Source organism: Oncorhynchus masou, chromosome 31, assembly GCF_036934945.1.
Source record: "Oncorhynchus masou masou isolate Uvic2021 chromosome 31, UVic_Omas_1.1, whole genome shotgun sequence".
Taxonomy (NCBI): Eukaryota; Metazoa; Chordata; class Actinopteri; order Salmoniformes; family Salmonidae; genus Oncorhynchus; species Oncorhynchus masou.
Window position 1 is genome coordinate 99,600,573 of NC_088242.1, and position 19,674 is coordinate 99,620,246.

At 48.0% G+C, this 19,674-nt stretch overlaps 1 protein-coding gene across 7 annotated transcripts in view; it reads right to left on the minus strand.

The window, feature by feature from the left end:
• Positions 1-19,674, minus strand: part of lpp (LIM domain containing preferred translocation partner in lipoma) — a 479,626-nt gene that overhangs the window by 302,397 nt on the left and 157,555 nt on the right. For all 7 annotated transcript variants that reach the window (XM_064952655.1, XM_064952654.1, XM_064952659.1 and 4 more), the window contains one exon: positions 8,926-9,020. In XM_064952655.1, the coding sequence (XP_064808727.1) occupies positions 8,926-9,020 (95 nt within the window). The remainder of the gene's footprint in view (positions 1-8,925; positions 9,021-19,674) is intronic.

A 19,674-nucleotide genomic window follows, 5' to 3' on the forward strand; every position in this document is an offset into this window, starting at 1 on the left:
TATAGAGGAACCAGGCTCTGAGGGGTGGCCAGTCCTCTTCTGTCTGTGCCGGGTGGAGATTATAAACCTATAGAGGAACCAGGCTCTGAGGGGTGGCCAGTCCTCTTCTGTCTGTGCCGGGTGGAGATTATAAACCTATAGAGGAACCAGGCTCTAAGGGGTGGCCAGTCCTCTTCTGTCTGTGCCGGGTGGAGATTATAAACCTATAGAGGAACCAGGCTCTGAGGGGTGGCCAGTCCTCTTCTGTCTGTGCCGGGTGGAGATTATAACCCTATAGAGGAACCAGGCTCTGAGGGGTGGCCAGTCCTCTTCTGTCTGTGCCGGGTGGAGATTATAAACCTATAGAGGAACCAGGCTCTGAGGGGTGGCCAGTCCTCTTCTGTCTGTGCCGGGTGGAGATTATAAACCTATAGAGGAACCAGGCTCTGAGGGGTGGCCAGTCCTCTTCTGTCTGTGCCGGGTGGAGATTATAAACCTATAGAGGAACCAGGCTCTAAGGGGTGGCCAGTCCTCTTCTGTCTGTGCCGGGTGGAGATTATAAACCTAGAGAGGAACCAGGCTCTGAGGGGTGGCCAGTCCTCTTCTGTCTGTGCCGGGTGGAGATTATAAACCTATAGAGGAACCAGGCTCTGAGGGGTGGCCAGTCCTCTTCTGTCTGTGCCGGGTGGAGATTATAAACCTATAGAGGAACCAGGCTCTGAGGGGTGGCCAGTCCTCTTCTGTCTGTGCCGGGTGGAGATTATAAACCTATAGAGGAACCAGGCTCTGAGGGGTGGCCAGTCCTCTTCTGTCTGTGCCGGGTGGAGATTATAAACCTATAGAGGAACCAGGCTCTGAGGGGTGGCCAGTCCTCTTCTGTCTGTGCCGGGTGGAGATTATAAACCTATAGAGGAACCAGGCTCTGAGGGGTGGCCAGTCCTCTTCTGTCTGTGCCGGGTGGAGATTATAAACCTATAGAGGAACCAGGCTCTGAGGAGTGGCCAGTCCTCTTCTGGCTGTGCCGGGTGGAGATTATAAACCTATAGAGGAACCAGGCTCTGAGGAGTGGCCAGTCCTCTTCTGTCTGTGCCGGGTGGAGATTATAAACCTAGAGAGGATCCAAGCTATGTGGGGTGGCCAGTCCTCTTCTGGCTGTGCCGGGTAGAGATTATAAACCTATAGAGGAACCAGGCTCTGAGGGGTGGCCAGTCCTCTTCTGTCTGTGCCGGGTGGAGATTATAAACCTATAGAGGAACCAGGCTCTGAGGAGTGGCCAGTCCTCTTCTGTCTGTGCCGGGTGGAGATTATAAACCTATAGAGGAACCAGGCTCTGAGGGGTGGCCAGTCCTCTTCTGTCTGTGCCGGGTGGAGATTATAAACCTATAGAGGAACCAGGCTCTGAGGAGTGGCCAGTCCTCTTCTGTCTGTGCCGGGTGGAGATTATAAACCTAGAGAGGATCCAAGCTATGTGGGGTGGCCAGTCCTCTTCTGGCTGTGCCGGGTGGAGATTATAAACCTATAGAGGAACCAGGCTCTGAGGGGTGGCCAGTCCTCTTCTGTCTGTGCCGGGTGGAGATTATAAACCTAGAGAGGAACCAGGCTCTGAGGGGTGGCCAGTCCTCTTCTGTCTGTGCCGGGTGGAGATTATAAACCTAGAGAGGAACCAGGCTCTGAGGAGTGGCCAGTCCTCTTCTGTCTGTGCCGGGTGGAGATTATAAACCTATAGAGGAACCAGGCTCTGAGGAGTGGCCAGTCCTCTTCTGTCTGTGCCGGGTGGAGATTATAAACCTAGAGAGGAACCAGGCTCTGAGGGGTGGCCAGTCCTCTTCTGTCTGTGCCGGGTGGAGATTATAAACCTATAGAGGAACCAGGCTCTGAGGGGTGGCCAGTCCTCTTCTGTCTGTGCCGGGTGGAGATTATAAACCTAGAGAGGAACCAGGCTCTGAGGGGTGGCCAGTCCTCTTCTGTCTGTGCCGGGTGGAGATTATAAACCTAGAGAGGAACCAGGCTCTGAGGGGTGGCCAGTCCTCTTCTGTCTGTGCCGGGTGGAGATTATAAACCTAGAGAGGAACCAGGCTCTGAGGGGTGCCCAGTCCTCTTCTGGCTGTGCCGGGTAGAGATTATAAACCTAGAGAGGAACCAGGCTCTGAGGGGTGCCCAGTCCTCTTCTGTCTGTGCCGGGTGGAGATTATAAACCTAGAGAGGAACCAGGCTCTGAGGGGTGCCCAGTCCTCTTCTGGCTGTGCCGGGTGGAGATTATAACAGAACATGGCCAAGATGTTCAAATGTTCATAGTCGAATACCCTTATCATGCAATACCCACCAATTCAATACCCATCCATTCAATACCCATCATTCAATATCTAGCCATTCAACACCCATCATTCAATACCAAGCCATTCAATACCAAGCCATTCAATACCAAGCCATTCAATACCAAGCCATTCAACACCCATCATTCAATACCAAGCCATTCAATACCCATCACTCAATACCAAGCCATTCAATACTAAGCCATTCAATACTAAGCCATTCAATACCAATCAATTCAATACTAAGCCATTCAATACCAATCCATTCAATACTAAGCCATTCAATACCCATCACTCAATACCAAGCCATTCAATACCAATCCATTCAATACTAAGCCATTCAATACCTATCACTCAATACCAAGCCATTCAATACCAAGCCATTCAATACCCATCATTCAATACCCATCATTCAATACCTATCACTCAATACCAAGCCATTCAATACCAAGCCATTCAATACCAAGCCATTCAATACCAAGCCATTCAATATCAAGCCATTCAATACCCATCATTCCATACCCGTCATTCAATACCCATCAATCAATACCTATCACTCAATACCAAGCCATTCAATACCAAGGCATTCAATACCCATCATTCAATACCCATCATTCAAAACCTATCACTCAATACCAAGCCATTCAATACCAAGCCATTCAATACCCATCATTCAATACCAAGCCATTCAATACCCATCATTCCATACCCATCATTCAATACCAAGCCATTCAATACCCATCATTACATTCCCATCATTCAATACCTATCACTCAATACCAAGCCATTCAATACCAAGCCATTCAATACCAAGCCATTCAATATCTAGCCATTCAATACCAAGACATTCAATACCCATCACTCAATACCAAGCCATTCAATACTAAGCCATTCAATACCAATCCATTCAATACTAAGCCATTCAATACCCATCACTCAATACCTAGCCATTCAATACCAAGCCATTCAATACCAAGCCATTCAGTACCAAGCCATTCAATACCAAGCCATTCAATACCAAGCCATTCCATACCCATCATTCCATACCCATCATTCAATACCCATCATTCAATACCCATCATTCAATTCCAAGCCATTCAATACCCATCATTCAATACCCATCATTCAATACCTATCACTCAATACCAAGCCATTCAATACCAAACCATTCAATACTAAGCCATTCAATACCAAGCCATTCAATACCAAGCCATTCAATACCCATCATTCAATACCAAGCCATTCAATACCAAGCCATTCAATACCAAGCCATTCAATACCCATCATTCAATTCCAAGCCATTCAATACCCATCATTCAATACCCATCATTCAATACCTATCACTCAATACCAAGCCATTCAATACCAAACCATTCAATACTAAGCCATTCAATACCAAGCCATTCAATACCAAGCCATTCAATACCCATCATTCAATACCAAGCCATTCAATACCAAGCCATTCAATACCAAGCCATTCAATACCAAGCCATTCAATACCAAGCCATTCAATACCCATCATTCAATACCCATCATTCAATACCTATCACTCAATACCAAGCCATTCAATACCAAACCATTCAATACTAAGCCATTCAATACCAAGCCATTCAATACCAAGCCATTCAATACCCATCATTCAATACCCATCATTCAATACCAAGCCATTCAATACCAAGCCATTCAATACCCATCATTCAATACCAAGCCATTCAATACCCATCATTCAATACCCATCATTCAATACCAAGCTGTTCAATTACCCATCAATTAAATCCCACATCTCATTACAAAAACATGGGCATTAATATGGAGTTGGTCCCCCCTTGCTTTAATAACAGCCTCCACTCTTCAGGGAAGGATTCCACTAGATGTTGGAACATTGCTGCTATAACAGCCTCCACTCTTCTGGGAAGGCTTTCCACAAGATGTTGGAACATTGCTGCTATAACAGCCCCCACTCTTCTGGGAAGGCTTTCCACTAGATGTTGAAACATTGCTGCTATAACAGCCCCCACTCTTCTGGGAAGGCTTTCCACTAGGTGTTGGAACATTGCTGCTATAACAGCCCCCACTCTTCTGGGAAGGCTTTCCACTACATGTTGGAACATTGCTGCTATAACAGCCTCCACTCTTCTGGGAAGGCTTTCCACTAGATGTTGGAACATTGCTGCTATAACAGCCTCCACTCTTCTTGGAAGGCTTTCCGATAGATGTTGGAACATTGCTGCTATAACAGCCTCCACTCTTCTGGGAAGGCTTTCCACTAGATGTTGGAACATTGCTGCTATAACAGCCTCCACTCTTCTTGGAAGGCTTTCCGATAGATGTTGGAACATTGCTGCTATAACAGCCTCCACTCTTCTGGGAAGGCTTTCCACTAGATGTTGGAACATTGCTGCTATAACAGCCTCCACTCTTCTGGGAAGGCTTTCCACTAGATGTTGGAACATTGCTGCTATAACAGCCTCCACTCTTCTGGGAAGGCTTTCCACTAGATGTTTGAACATTGCTGCTATAACACCCTCTACTCTTCTGGGAAGGCTTTCCACTGGATGTTGGAACATTGCTGCTATAACAACCTCCATTCTTCTGGGAAGGCTTTCCACTAGATGTTGGAACATTGCTGCTATCACAGCCTCCACTCTTCTGGGAAGGCTTTCCACTAGATACAGGAACATTGCTGCTCTAACAGCCCCCACTCTTCTGGGAAGGCTTTCCACTAGATGTTGGAACATTGCTGCTATAACAGCCTCCACTCTTCTGGGAAGGCTTTCCACTAGATGTTGGAACATTGCTGCTATAACACCCTCTACTCTTCTGGGAAGGCTTTCAACTAGATGTTGGAACATTGCTGCTATAACAGCCTCCACTCTTCTGGGAAGGCTTTCCACTAGATGTTGGAACATTGCTGCTATAACACCCTCTACGCTTCTGGGAAGGCTTTTCACTAGATGTTGGAACATTGCTGCTATAACAGCCTCCACTCTTCTGGGAAGGCTTTCCACTAGATGTTGGAACATTGCTGCTATAACAGCCTCCACTCTTCTGGGAAGGCTTTCCACTAGATGTTTGAACATTGCTGCTATAACACCCTCTACTCTTCTGGGAAGGCTTTCCACTGGATGTTGGAACATTGCTGCTATAACAACCTCCATTCTTCTGGGAAGGCTTTCCACTAGATGTTGGAACATTGCTGCTATCACAGCCTCCACTCTTCTGGGAAGGCTTTCCACTAGATGCAGGAACATTGCTGCTCTAACAGCCTCCACTCTTCTGGGAAGGCTTTCCACTAGATGTTGGAACATTGCTGCTATAACAGCCTCCACTCTTCTGGGAAGGCTTTCCACTAGATGTTGGAACATTGCTGCTATAACAGCCTCCACTCTTCTGGGAAGGCTTTCCACTAGATGTTGGAACATTGCTGCTATAACAGCCTCCACTCTTCTGGGAAGGCTTCAGTCGATTTTTAAGCGCTGCGCGCTTCAACACTCAGCGGTGCCGTTCTATGAGATGGTGTGGCCTACCACTTCATGGATGAGACATTGTTGCTCCTGGACGTTTCCACTTCACAATAGCAGCACTTACAGTTGACCGGGGGGCAGCTCTTGCAGGGCAGAAATTTGACGAACTGACTTGTTGGAAAGGTGGCATCCTATGACGTTGCTACGGTGAAAGACACTGAGCTCTTCAGTAAGGACATTATACTGCCAATGTTTGTCTATGGAGATTGCATGGCAGTGTGCTCGATTTTATACACCTGTCAGTAACAACGGTGTGGATGAAATAACCAAATCCACTAATTTGAAGGGGTGTCCACATACTTTTGTATATACAGTGTATCTGTATTCCCAGTCATGTGAAATCCATAGATTAGGGCCTGATTAATACATTTCAATTGACTGATATCCTTATATGAACTTTTACTCAGTAAAATCTTTGAAATGGTTGTCCACATACTTTTGTATATATAGTCTAGAAAACGGACTGTGATATACTGTTGGCGTAGCAAGGATTACTGACTGACTGACTGACTGACTGTCAGTCAGAGGATCTATGAAACAGATAGACAGGCTAATAAAAGAACTCGCACCGAGTACCTGATTATCAAAGGTGTGAGAAACGCTACGAGGATTTCCCCTCAGGGGGTCAAACCCTGTGTAAGGATGCACGCCAAATGGCACTCTATTGCCTATTTAGACATAGGGGCCCTGATCGAAAGTCGTGGACTATAGTAGGGAATAGGGTGCAATTTGGAACACACACAGTCAGTCAACCAGTCAGAGGGGAGCAGCAGGCCCTGAAGAAAGGTAACGGCAGGCTCTGAAGGGTAACAGCAGGCCCTGAAGAAGGGTAACAGCAGGCCCTGAAGGGTAACAGCAGGCCCTGAAGAAGGGTAACAGCAGGCCCTGAAGAAGGGTAACAGCAGGCCCTGAAGAAGGGTAACGGCAGGCCCTGAAGAAGGGTAACAGCAGGCCCTGAAGGGTAACGGCAGGCCCTGAAGAAGGGTAACAGCAGGCCCTGAAGGGTAACAGCAGACCCTGAAGAAGGGTAACAGCAGGCCCTGAAGAAGGGTAACAGCAGGCCCTGAAGAAGGGTAACAGCAGACCCTGAAGAAGGGTAACAGCAGGCCCTGAAGAAGGGTAACAGCAGGCCCTGAAGAAGGGTAACGGCAGGCCCTGAAGAAGGGTAACGGCAAGCCCTAAAGGGTAACAGCAGGCCCTGAAGAAGGGTAACAGCAGGCCCTGAAGGGTAACAGCAGGCCCTGAAGAAGGGTAACAGCAGGCCCTGAAGAAGGGTAACGGCAGGCCCTGAAGAAGGGTAACAGCAGGCCCTGAAGGGTAACGGCAGGCCCTGAAGAAGGGTAACAGCAGGCCCTGAAGGGTAACAGCAGACCCTGAAGAAGGGTAACAGCAGGCCCTGAAGAAGGGTAACAGCAGGCCCTGAAGAAGGGTAACAGCAGACCCTGAAGAAGGGTAACAGCAGGCCCTGAAGAAGGGTAACAGCAGGCCCTGAAGAAGGGTAACGGCAGGCCCTGAAGAAGGGTAACGGCAAGCCCTAAAGGGTAACAGCAGGCCCTGAAGAAGGGTAACAGCAGGCCCTGAAGAAGGGTAACAGCAGGCCCTGAAGAAGGGTAACAGCAGGCCCTGAAGAAGGGTAACAGCAGGCCCTGAAGAAGGGTAACAGCAGGCCCTGAAGAAGGGTAACAGCAGGCCCTGAAGAAGGGTAACAGCAGGCCCTGAAGGGTAACAGCAGGCCTTGAAGGGTAACAGCAGGCCCTGACGAAGGGTAACAGCAGGCCCTGAAGAAGGGTAACAGCAGGCCCTGAAGAAGGGTAACAGCAGGCCCTGAGGAAGGGTAACAGCAGGCCCTGAAGAAGGGTAACGGCAGGCCCTGAAGAAGGGTAACAGCAGGCCCTGAAGGGTAACAGCAGGCCCTAACAGCAGGCCCTGAAGAAGGGTAACAGCAGGCCCTGAAGAAGGGTAACAGCAGGCCCTGAAGAAGGGTAACAGCAGGCCCTGAAGAAGGGTAACAGCAGGCCCTGAAGAAGGGTAACAGCAGGCCCTGAAGAAGGGTAACAGCAGGCCCTGAAGAAGGGTAACGGCAGGCCCTGAAGAAGGGAGCAGAAGGGTAAGCAGGCCCAGCAGGCCCTGAAGAAGGGTAACAGCAGGCCCTGAAGAAGGGTAACAGCAGGCCCTGAAGAAGGGTAACGGCAGGCCCTGAAGAAGGGTAACAGCAGGCCCTGAAGAAGGGTAACAGCAGGCCCTGAAGAAGGGTAACGGCAGGCCCTGAAGAAGGGTAACAGCAGGCCCTGAAGGGTAACAGCAGGCCCTGAAGAAGGGTAACAGCAGGCCCTGAAGGGTAACAGCAGGCCTTGAAGGGTAACAGCAGGCCCTGAAGGGTAACAGCAGGCCTTGAAGGGTAACAGCAGGCCCTGACGAAGGGTAACAGCAGGCCCTGAAGGGTAACAGCAGGCCCTGAAGAAGGGTAACATGCATGGGGACATGAGATGTGAAGTACGAGGGGACCAGCTCCAGAGAGGGGCTATAGGAGGGAGAGTGAAGTACAGAGTTAATGTACCTGGCTGTTTAATACAGAGGTAATGTACCTGGCTGTTTAATACAGAGGTAATGTACCTGTTAATGTACCTGGCTGTTTAATACAGAGGTAATGTACCTGGCTGTTTAATACAGAGGTAATGTACCTGTTAATGTACCTGGCTGTTTAATACAGAGGTAATGTACCTGGCTGTTTAATACAGAGGTAATGTACCTGGCTGTTTAATACAGAGGTAATGTACCTGTTAATGTACCTGGCTGTTTAATACAGAGGTAATGTACCAGTTTAATGTACCTGGCTGTTTAATACAGAGGTAATGTACCTGGCTGTTTAATACAGAGGTAATGTACCTGGCTGTTTAATACAGAGGTAATGTACCTGGCTGTTTAATACAGAGGTAATGTACCTGTTAACGTACCTGGCTGTTTAATACAGAGGTAATGTACCTGGCTGTTTAATACAGAGGTAATGTACCTGGCTGTTTAATACAGAGGTAATGTACCTGTTAATGTACCTGGCTGTTTCAGGTTACTAGACTTACCTGTATAAATATATTTCATAAAAATGATCATACCTGATATTCTCTGTCCATGGGTGGAGGTGGTGGGAAAGAGATGGAGGACGAGAGGCCTCCGTCTTCAGCAGGAGGAGGAGGTGGGGGATAGTCCCCTAAAAACACACAGATACCAACACAGTCATATACACCTCTTACAAAGTGGTATTGAAATAGATTTGAATTGTGATGTTTTTTGTAATTGATCTCCACAAAATACCCCACAAAATACCCAGAATACCCCCCAAAATACCCAAAATACCCCCCAAAATACCCCACAAAATACCCAAAATACCCCACAAAATACCCAAAATACCCCACAAAATATCCAAAATACCCCACAAAATACCCAAAATACCCCACAAAATACCCCACAAAATACCCAAAATACCCCACAAAATACCCAAAATACCCCACAAAATACACAAAATACCCCACAAAATACCCAATAAAATACTCAAAATACTCCACAATGCCAAAGAGAACAGAAGATTCTATACATTTTTACAAATTAATAAACATTTGATAACTAAACTATAACTGTTGCATAAGTACTGTAATCACCCCCTTTTGTTTAGGCCTAAATTAGTTCAGGAGTGAAATGTGGCTTAACAAATCCCATAATAAGTTCCATGGACTCACTCTGTGTATATTAACTGGGATTGACATGATTTGTAGTGACTACCCCTTCCTCTGTCCCCCATACCTACATCTGTCAGGTCCCTCCAGTCAAGTATTGAATTTCAAGAACAGATTCAACTACAAAAACCAGGGAGCTTTTCGAAAGCCTCATAAACGAAGGGTATTGATTGGTAGATGGGTTTTGATAACAAATCAGACATTGAATATCTCTTTAAGAGTAGTTAATGACAAGTTAATAACTATACATACTGTGGATGATGCATTAAAACCACCCAGACACAATAAAGATACAGTCAACCTTCTGAACTGAGCGGCAGGACAGGAAGGAAACTGCTCAGGGATTTCACCATGAGGCCATTGGTGATTTTTTAAACAGAAGAATACAAATAGGTAGCCTAGTGGGGTAGCCTAGTGGTTAGAGCGTTGGACTAGTAACCGGAAGGTTGTGAGTTCAAACCCCCGAGCCGACAAGGTACAAATCTGTCGTTCTGCCCCTGAACAGGCAGTTAACCCACTGTTCCCAGGCCGTCATTGAAAATAAGAATGTGTTCTTGACTTGTCTGGTTAAATAAAGGTAAAAATTAACTTGTAAGTCGCTCTGGATAAGAGCGTCTGCTAAATGACTTAAATGTAATGTAAATGTACAGAATAGAAACATTCCAGAACATGCTTCCTGTTTGCAACAAGACACTAAAGTAATAATGCAAAATAGCATGGCAAAGGAATCCACATTTTGGCCTAAATGCAGAAGCCTTATGTTTGGGGCAAATCCTGTCTTCCCAGTACCAGGTCGTGCCGTTTGGACTCACCAACACCGCCGTGGTAAACGATGTGCTCTGGGACATGCTAAACCCTTTTGTGTTCGTCTACCTTAACGACATCCTGTCCCCCCCCCCCTCGTTCTACCCAAGAACACGTTCTCCATGTCAGACAAGTCCTTGTGGTCGACAAAACATTTCGGTTCACAACAGCACCCCCGTCCTCATCCATCCAGACACGTCCCGTCATTTTGTGGTTGAGGTTTGATGCTTATGATGTTGGAGTTGGGGGGGCCATCCTGTCTCAGTGATCTGACGAGGAACAGAAGCTTGATCCCTGTGCCTTCCTGTCTATCGTCTCAATCCTGCAGAGAGGAACTATGACAACCGAGAACTCCTGGCAGTCAAGATGGCGTTGGAAGAGTGGAGGCACTGGCTGGAAGGGCCAGAACAGCCATTCCTGGTTTGGACCGACCATAAAAATGTGGAATATCTCCGTTCAGCCAAGTGCCTTAACTCCAGGCAGGCCCGGTGGGCTTTGTTATTTACCAGATTCAATTTCACCATTTCCTACCGCCCAGGGTCCAAAAATGTGAAGCCTGACACCCTCAGTCTCCGAAACCATTCTCCCTACCTCCTGCCTCTACAGTTCCTCTGTCAAACCCTAAGTATCCGAAACCATTCTCCATACCTCCTGCCTCTACAGTTCCTCTGTCAAACCCTCAGTCTCCGAAACCATTCTCCCTACCTCCTGCCTCTACAGTTCCTCTGTCAAACCCTCAGTCTCCGAAACCATTCTCCATACCTCCTGCCTCTACAGTTCCTCTGTCAAACCCTCCGTCTCCAAAACCATTCTCCATACCTCCTGCCTCTACAGTTCCTCTGTCAAACCCTCAGTCTCTGAAACCATTCTCCCTACCTCCTGCCTCTACAGTTCCTCTGTCAAACCCTCCGTCTCCGAAACCATTCTCCATACCTCCTGCCTCTACAGTTCCTCTGTCAAACCCTCAGTCTCCAAAACCATTCTCCATACCTCCTGCCTCTACAGTTCCTCTGTCAAACCCTCAGTCTCTGAAACCATTCTCCCTACCTCCTGCCTCTACAGTTCCTCTGTCAAACCCTCAGTCTCCGAAACCATTCTCCCTACCTCCTGCCTCTACAGTTCCTCTGTCAAACCCTCAGTCTCCGAAACCATTCTCCTTACCTCCTGCCTCTACAGTTCCTCTGTCAAACCCTCAGTCTCCGAAACCATTCTCCATACCTCCTGCCTCTACAGTTCCTCTGTCAAACCCTCAGTCTCCGAAACCATTCTCCCTACCTCCTGCCTCTACAGTTCCTCTGTCAAACCCTCAGTCTCCGAAACCATTCTCCATACCTCCTGCCTCTACAGTTCCTCTGTCAAACCCTCAGTCTCCGAAACCATTCTCCATACCTCCTGCCTATACAGTTCCTCTGTCAAACCCTCAGTCTCCGAAACCATTCTCCATACCTCCTGCCTATACAGTTCCTCTGTCAAACCCTCAGTCTCCGAAACCATTCTCCATACCTCCTGCCTCTACAGTTCCTCTGTCAAACCCTCAGTCTCCGAAACCATTCTCCTTACCTCCTGCCTCTACAGTTCCTCTGTCAAACCCTCAGTCTCCGAAACCATTCTCCATACCTCCTGCCTCTACAGTTCCTCTGTCAAACCCTCAGTCTCCGAAACCATTCTCCATACCTCCTGCCTCTACAGTTCCTCTGTCAAACCCTCAGTCTCCGAAACCATTCTCCTTACCTCCTGCCTCTACAGTTCCTCTGTCAAACCCTCAGTCTCCGAAACCATTCTCCATACCTCCTGCCTCTACAGTTCCTCTGTCAAACCCTCAGTCTCCGAAACCATTCTCCCTACCTCCTGCCTATACAGTTCCTCTGTCAAACCCTCAGTCTCCGAAACCATTCTCCTTACCTCCTGCCTCTACAGTTCCTCTGTCAAACCCTCAGTCTCCGAAACCATTCTCCATACCTCCTGCCTCTACAGTTCCTCTGTCAAACCCTCAGTCTCCGAAACCATTCTCCCTACCTCCTGCCTCTACAGTTCCTCTGTCAAACCCTCAGTCTCCAAAACCATTCTCCATACCTCCTGCCTATACAGTTCCTCTGTCAAACCCTCAGTCTCCGAAACCATTCTCCATACCTCCTGCCTATACAGTTCCTCTGTCAAACCCTCAGTCTCCGAAACCATTCTCCATACCTCCTGCCTCTACAGTTCCTCTGTCAAACCCTCAGTCTCCGAAACCATTCTCCCTACCTCCTGCCTCTACAGTTCCTCTGTCAAACCCTCAGTCTCCGAAACCATTCTCCTTACCTCCTGCCTCTACAGTTCCTCTGTCAAACCCTCAGTCTCCGAAACCATTCTCCCTACCTCCTGCCTCTACAGTTCCTCTGTCAAACCCTCAGTCTCCAAAACCATTCTCCATACCTCCTGCCTCTACAGTTCCTCTGTCAAACCCTCAGTCTCCGAAACCATTCTCCCTACCTCCTGCCTCTACAGTTCCTCTGTCAAACCCTCAGTCTCCGAAACCATTCTCCATACCTCCTGCCTCTACAGTTCCTCTGTCAAACCCTCAGTCTCCGAAACCATTCTCCCTACCTCCTGCCTCTACAGTTCCTCTGTCAAACCCTCAGTCTCCGAAACCATTCTCCTTACCTCCTGCCTCTACAGTTCCTCTGTCAAACCCTCAGTCTCCGAAACCATTCTCCCTACCTCCTGCCTCTACAGTTCCTCTGTCAAACCCTCAGTCTCCGAAACCATTCTCCCTACCTCCTGCCTCTACAGTTCCTCTGTCAAACCCTCAGTCTCCGAAACCATTCTCCTTACCTCCTGCCTCTACAGTTCCTCTGTCAAACCCTCAGTCTCCGAAACCATTCTCCATACCTCCTGCCTCTACAGTTCCTCTGTCAAACCCTCAGTCTCTGAAACCATTCTCCTTACCTCCTGCCTCTACAGTTCCTCTGTCAAACCCTCAGTCTCCGAAACCATTCTCCATACCTCCTGCCTCTACAGTTCCTCTGTCAAACCCTCAGTCTCCGAAACCATTCTCCCTACCTCCTGCCTCTACAGTTCCTCTGTCAAATCCTCAGTCTCCGAAACCATTCTCCATACCTCCTGCCTCTACAGTTCCTCTGTCAAACCCTCAGTCTCCGAAACCATTCTCCATACCTCCTGCCTCTACAGTTCCTCTGTCAAACCCTCAGTCTCCGAAACCATTCTCCATACCTCCTGCCTCTACAGTTCCTCTGTCAAACCCTCAGTCTCCGAAACCATTCTCCATACCTCCTGCCTCTACAGTTCCTCTGTCAAACCCTCAGTCTCCGAAACCATTCTCCATACCTCCTGCCTCTACAGTTCCTCTGTCAAACCCTCAGTCTCCGAAACCATTCTCCATACCTCCTGCCTCTACAGTTCCTCTGTCAAACCCTCAGTCTCCGAAACCATTCTCCATACCTCCTGCCTCTACAGTTCCTCTGTCAAACCCTCAGTCTCCGAAAAACCATTCTCCAAATCCGAAACCTCCTGCCTCTACAGTTCCTCTGTCAAACCCTCAGTCTCCGAAAACCATTCTCCTCTGTACCTCCTGCCTCTACAGTTCCTCTGTCAAACCCTCAGTCTCAGAAACCATTCTCCATACCTCCTGCCTCTACAGTTCCTCTGTCAAACGCTCGGTCTCCGACACCATACTCCGTACCTCCTGCCTCTAAAGTTCCTCTGTCAAACCCTCAGTCTCCGAAACCATTCTCCATACCTCCTGCCTCTACAGTTCCTCTGTCAAACCCTCAGTCTCGAAACCATTCTCCATACCTCCTGCCTCTACAGTTCCTCTGTCAAACCCTCAGTCTCCGAAACCATTCTCCCTACCTCCTGCCTCTACAGTTCCTCTGTCAAACCCTCAGTCTCCGAAACCATTCTCCATACCTCCTGCCTCTACAGTTCCTCTGTCAAACCCTCAGTCTCCAAAACCATTCTCCCTACCTCCTGCCTCTACAGTTCCTCTGTCAAACCCTCAGTCTCGAAACCATTCTCCATACCTCCTGCCTCTACAGTTCCTCTGTCAAACCCTCAGTATCCGAAACCATTCTCCATACCTCCTGCCTCTACAGTTCCTCTGTCAAACCCTCAGTATCCGAAACCATTCTCCATACCTCCTGCCTCTACAGTTCCTCTGTCAAACCCTCAGTCTCCGAAACCATTCTCCATACCTCCTGCCTCTACAGTTCCTCTGTCAAACCCTCAGTCTCGAAACCATTCTCCATACCTCCTGCCTCTACAGTTCCTCTGTCAAACCCTCAGTCTCCGAAACCATTCTCCCTACCTCCTGCCTCTACAGTTCCTCTGTCAAACCCTCAGTCTCCGAAACCATTCTCCATACCTCCTGCCTCTACAGTTCCTCTGTCAAACCCTCAGTCTCCAAAACCATTCTCCCTACCTCCTGCCTCTACAGTTCCTCTGTCAAACCCTCAGTCTCCGAAACCATTCTCCATACCTCCTGCCTCTACAGTTCCTCTGTCAAACCCTCAGTATCCGAAACCATTCTCCATACCTCCTGCCTCTACAGTTCCTCTGTCAAACCCTCAGTATCCGAAACCATTCTCCATACCTCCTGCCTCTACAGTTCCTCTGTCAAACCCTCAGTCTCCGAAACCATTCTCCATACCTCCTGCCTCTACAGTTCCTCTGTCAAACCCTCAGTCTCCGAAACCATTCTCCATACCTCCTGCCTCTACAGTTCCTCTGTCAAACCCTCAGTATCCGAAACCATTCTCCATACCTCCTGCCTCTACAGTTCCTCTGTCAAACCCTCAGTATCCGAAACCATTCTCCATACCTCCTGCCTCTACAGTTCCTCTGTCAAACCCTCAGTCTCCGAAACCATTCTCCATACCTCCTGCCTCTACAGTTCCTCTGTCAAACCCTCAGTCTCCGAAACCATTCTCCATACCTCCTGCCTCTACAGTTCCTCTGTCAAACCCTCAGTCTCCGAAACCATTCTCCATACCTCCTGCCTCTACAGTTCCTCTGTCAAACCCTCAGTCTCCGAAACCATTCTCCATACCTCCTGCCTCTACAGTTCCTCTGTCAAACCCTCAGTCTCAGAAACCATTCTCCATACCTCCTGCCTCTACAGTTCCTCTGTCAAACCCTCAGTCTCTGAAACCATTCTCCATACCTCCTGCCTCTACAGTTCCTCTGTCAAACCCTCAGTCTCCGAAACCATTCTCCATACCTCCTGCCTCTACAGTTCCTCTGTCAAACCCTCAGTCTCCGAAACCATTCTCCCTACCTCCTGCCTCTACAGTTCCTCTGTCAAACCCTAAGTATCCGAAACCATTCTCCATACCTCCTGCCTCTACAGTTCCTCTGTCAAACCCTCAGTCTCAGAAACCATTCTCCTTACCTCCTGCCTCTACAGTTCCTCTGTCAAACCCTAAGTATCCGAAACCATTCTCCATACCTCCTGCCTCTACAGTTCCTCTGTCAAACCCTCAGTCTCCGAAACCATTCTCCATACCTCCTGCCTCTACAGTTCCTCTGTCAAACCCTCAGTCTCAGAAACCATTCTCCATACCTCCTGCCTCTACAGTTCCTCTGTCAAACCCTCAGTCTCTGAAACCATTCTCCATACCTCCTGCCTCTATAGTTCCTCTGTCAAACCCTCAGTCTCCGAAACCATTCTCCATACCTCCTGCCTCTACAGTTCCTCTGTCAAACCCTCAGTCTCCGAAACCATTCTCCCTACCTCCTGCCTCTACAGTTCCTCTGTCAAACCCTAAGTATCCGAAACCATTCTCCATACCTCCTGCCTCTACAGTTCCTCTGTCAAACCCTCAGTCTCAGAAACCATTCTCCTTACCTCCTGCCTCTACAGTTCCTCTGTCAAACCCTAAGTATCCGAAACCATTCTCCATACCTCCTGCCTCTACAGTTCCTCTGTCAAACCCTCAGTCTCCAAAACCATTCTCCCTACCTCCTGCCTCTACAGTTCCTCTGTCAAACCCTCAGTCTCAGAAACCATTCTCCTTACCTCCTGCCTCTACAGTTCCTCTGTCAAACCCTAAGTATCAGAAACCATTCTCCATACCTCCTGCCTCTACAGTTCCTCTGTCAAACCCTCAGTCTCCAAAACCATTCTCCCTACCTCCTGCCTATACAGTTCCTCTGTCAAACCCTCAGTCTCCGAAACCATTCTCCTTACCTCCTGCCTCTACAGTTCCTCTGTCAAACCCTCAGTCTCCGAAACCATTCTCCATACCTCCTGCCTCTACAGTTCCTCTGTCAAACCCTCAGTCTCCGAAACCATTCTCCCTACCTCCTGCCTCTACAGTTCCTCTGTCAAACCCTCAGTCTCCGAAACCATTCTCCATACCTCCTGCCTCTACAGTTCCTCTGTCAAACCCTCAGTCTCAGAAACCATTCTCCATACCTCCTGCCTCTACAGTTCCTCTGTCAAACCCTCAGTCTCAGAAACCATTCTCCATACCTCCTGCCTCTACAGTTCCTCTGTCAAACCCTCAGTCTCAGAAACCATTCTCCCTACCTCCTGCCTCTACAGTTCCTCTGTCAAACCCTCAGTCTCAGAAACCATTCTCCATACCTCCTGCCTCTACAGTTCCTCTGTCAAACCCTCAGTCTCCGAAACCATTCTCCATACCTCCTGCCTCTACAGTTCCTCTGTCAAACCCTCAGTCTCAGAAACCATTCTCCCTACCTCCTGCCTCTACAGTTCCTCTGTCAAACCCTCAGTCTCAGAAACCATTCTCCATACCTCCTGCCTCTACAGTTCCTCTGTCAAACCCTCAGTCTCCGAAACCATTCTCCATACCTCCTGCCTCTACAGTTCCTCTGTCAAACCCTCAGTCTCCGAAACCATTCTCCAAACCTCCTGCCTCTACAGTTCCTCTGTCAAACCCTCAGTCTCCGAAACATTCTCCCTACCTCCTGCCTCTACAGTTCCTCTGTCAAACCCTCAGTCTCCGAAACCATTCTCCATACCTCCTGCCTCTACAGTTCCTCTGTCAAACCCTCAGTCTCCGAAACCATTCTCCAAACCTCCTGCCTCTACAGTTCCTCTGTCAAACCCTCAGTCTCCGAAACCATTCTCCCTACCTCCTGCCTCTACAGTTCCTCTGTCAAACCCTCAGTCTCCGAAACCATTCTCCATACCTCCTGCCTCTACAGTTCCTCTGTCAAACCCTCAGTCTCCGAAACCATTCTCCATACCTCCTGCCTATTGGTTTCAACCTGAACCTGAAGGGGCCCGGCTAAGTGGTTGTTTGTTCCTAACTCAGTCCTGATGTGTTTCACCTGTCACTCTACTGGTCTCCACCTCCCTCCAGGTGTCTCTTATTATCCCCGGTGTATTTATCCCTGTGTTTCCTGTCTCTCTGTGACAGTTAGTCTTGTTTGCCAAGTCAACCAGTGTTTTTGTGTCTCAGCTCCTGCTTTTTCCAGTCTCTCTTTTCTCGCCCTCCTGCGTTTTGACCCTTGCCTGTCCTGACTCTGAGCCCGCCTGCATGAACCACTCTGCCTGCCTCTGACCTCGAGCCTGCCTATCGCCTGGTACTGTTTGGACTCTGACCTGGTTTATGAACTCTCAACCTGGACCCAACCTGCTTTTTGCTATAATAAATATCAGAGCTCAACCATCTGCCTCCTGTGTCTGCATTTGGGTCTCGCCTTGTGCCCTTACACAGGGGGTGAATACTGATCTAATTAAAATATATTTGTGTTAATTCTTTAATTAATTTATTTTTTAAAAAATCTATAATTTTTCTTCCACTTTGACAATACAGAGTATTTTGTATGGATCACTGACAAAACAAATCCAGCTCTGTTACACAATAAAATGTGAAGAAATCCAAGCAGTGTGAATACCTGTACCCACTGTAACAGTGTTCCAAATGGCACCCCATTCCCTGTATAGTGCACTATATTTGACCAGGGCCCATAGTAGTACACCATGAAGGGAATAGGGTGCTATTTGGGACTCCCTAATGGGAAAATCACACCAACAGTAAGAAAATGAACTATTAAATATGATATAATCAAATACAGCTGACCAAGACAAAATAAAACTGAGTCTATTAGTTATCATGTACAAAGAAAACTGTGATTATAATCTACATACAGAATATGTGTGTGTTCTATAGGTCTTAGTTAGATAGAGAAAGAGAAAGGAGAGAGAGAGAGAGAGAAAGAGAATGGAGAGAGAAAGGAGAGAGAGAGAAAGGAGAGAGAGAGAGAAAGGAGAGAGAGAGAAAGGAGAGAGAGAGAGAGAGAGAGAGAGAGAGAAAGGAGAGAGGAGAGAGAGAGAGAGAAAGGAGAGAGAGAAAGGAGAGAGAGAGAGGGAGAGAGAGAAAGGCGAGAGAGAGAGAGAGAGAGAGAGAGAAAGGAGAGAGAGAGGAGAGAGAGAGAGAAAGGAAAGGAGAGAGAGAGAGAAAGGAGAGAGAGAGAGAAAGGAGAGAGAGAGAGAGAGAGAGAGAGAGAGAGAGAGAGAGAGAGAGAGAGAGAGAGAGAGGAGAGACCTGGGCCCTGACAGTAAATCTCAGTAAGACCAAAATAATGGTGTTCCAAAAAAGGTCCAGTCACCAGGACCACAAATACAAATTCCATCTAGACACTGTTGCCCTAGAGCACACAAAAAACTATACATACCTTGGCCTAAACATCAGCGCCAAAGGTAACTTCCACAAAGCTGTGAACGATCTGAGAGACAAGGCAAGAAGGGCATTCTATGCCATCAAAAGGAACAAAAATCTCAACATACCAATTAGGATTTGGCTAAAAATACTTGAATCAGTCATAGAGCCCATTGCCCTTTATGGTTGTGAGGTCTGGGGTCCGCTCACCAACCAAGACTTCACAAAATGGGACAAACACCAAATTGAGACTCTGCACGCAGAATTCTGCAAAAATATCCTCCGTGTACAACATAGAATACCAAATAATGCATGCAGAGCAGAATTAGGCCGATACCCACTAATTATCAAAATCCAGAAAAGAGCTGTTAAATTCTATGACCACCTAAAAGGAAGCGATTCCCAAACCTTCCACAACAAAGCCATCACCTACAGAGAGATGAACCTGGAGAAGAGTTCCCTAAGCAAGCTGGTCCTGGGGCTCTGTTCACAAACACACCCTACAGAGCCCCAGGACAGCAGCACAATTAGACCCAACCAAATCATGAGAAAACAAAAAGATAATTACTTGACACATTGGAAAGAATTAATAAAAAAACAGTGCAAACTAGAATGCTATTTGGCCCTACACAGAGAGTACACAGCGGCAGAATACCTGACCACTGTGACTGACCCAAACTTAAGGAAAGCTTTGACT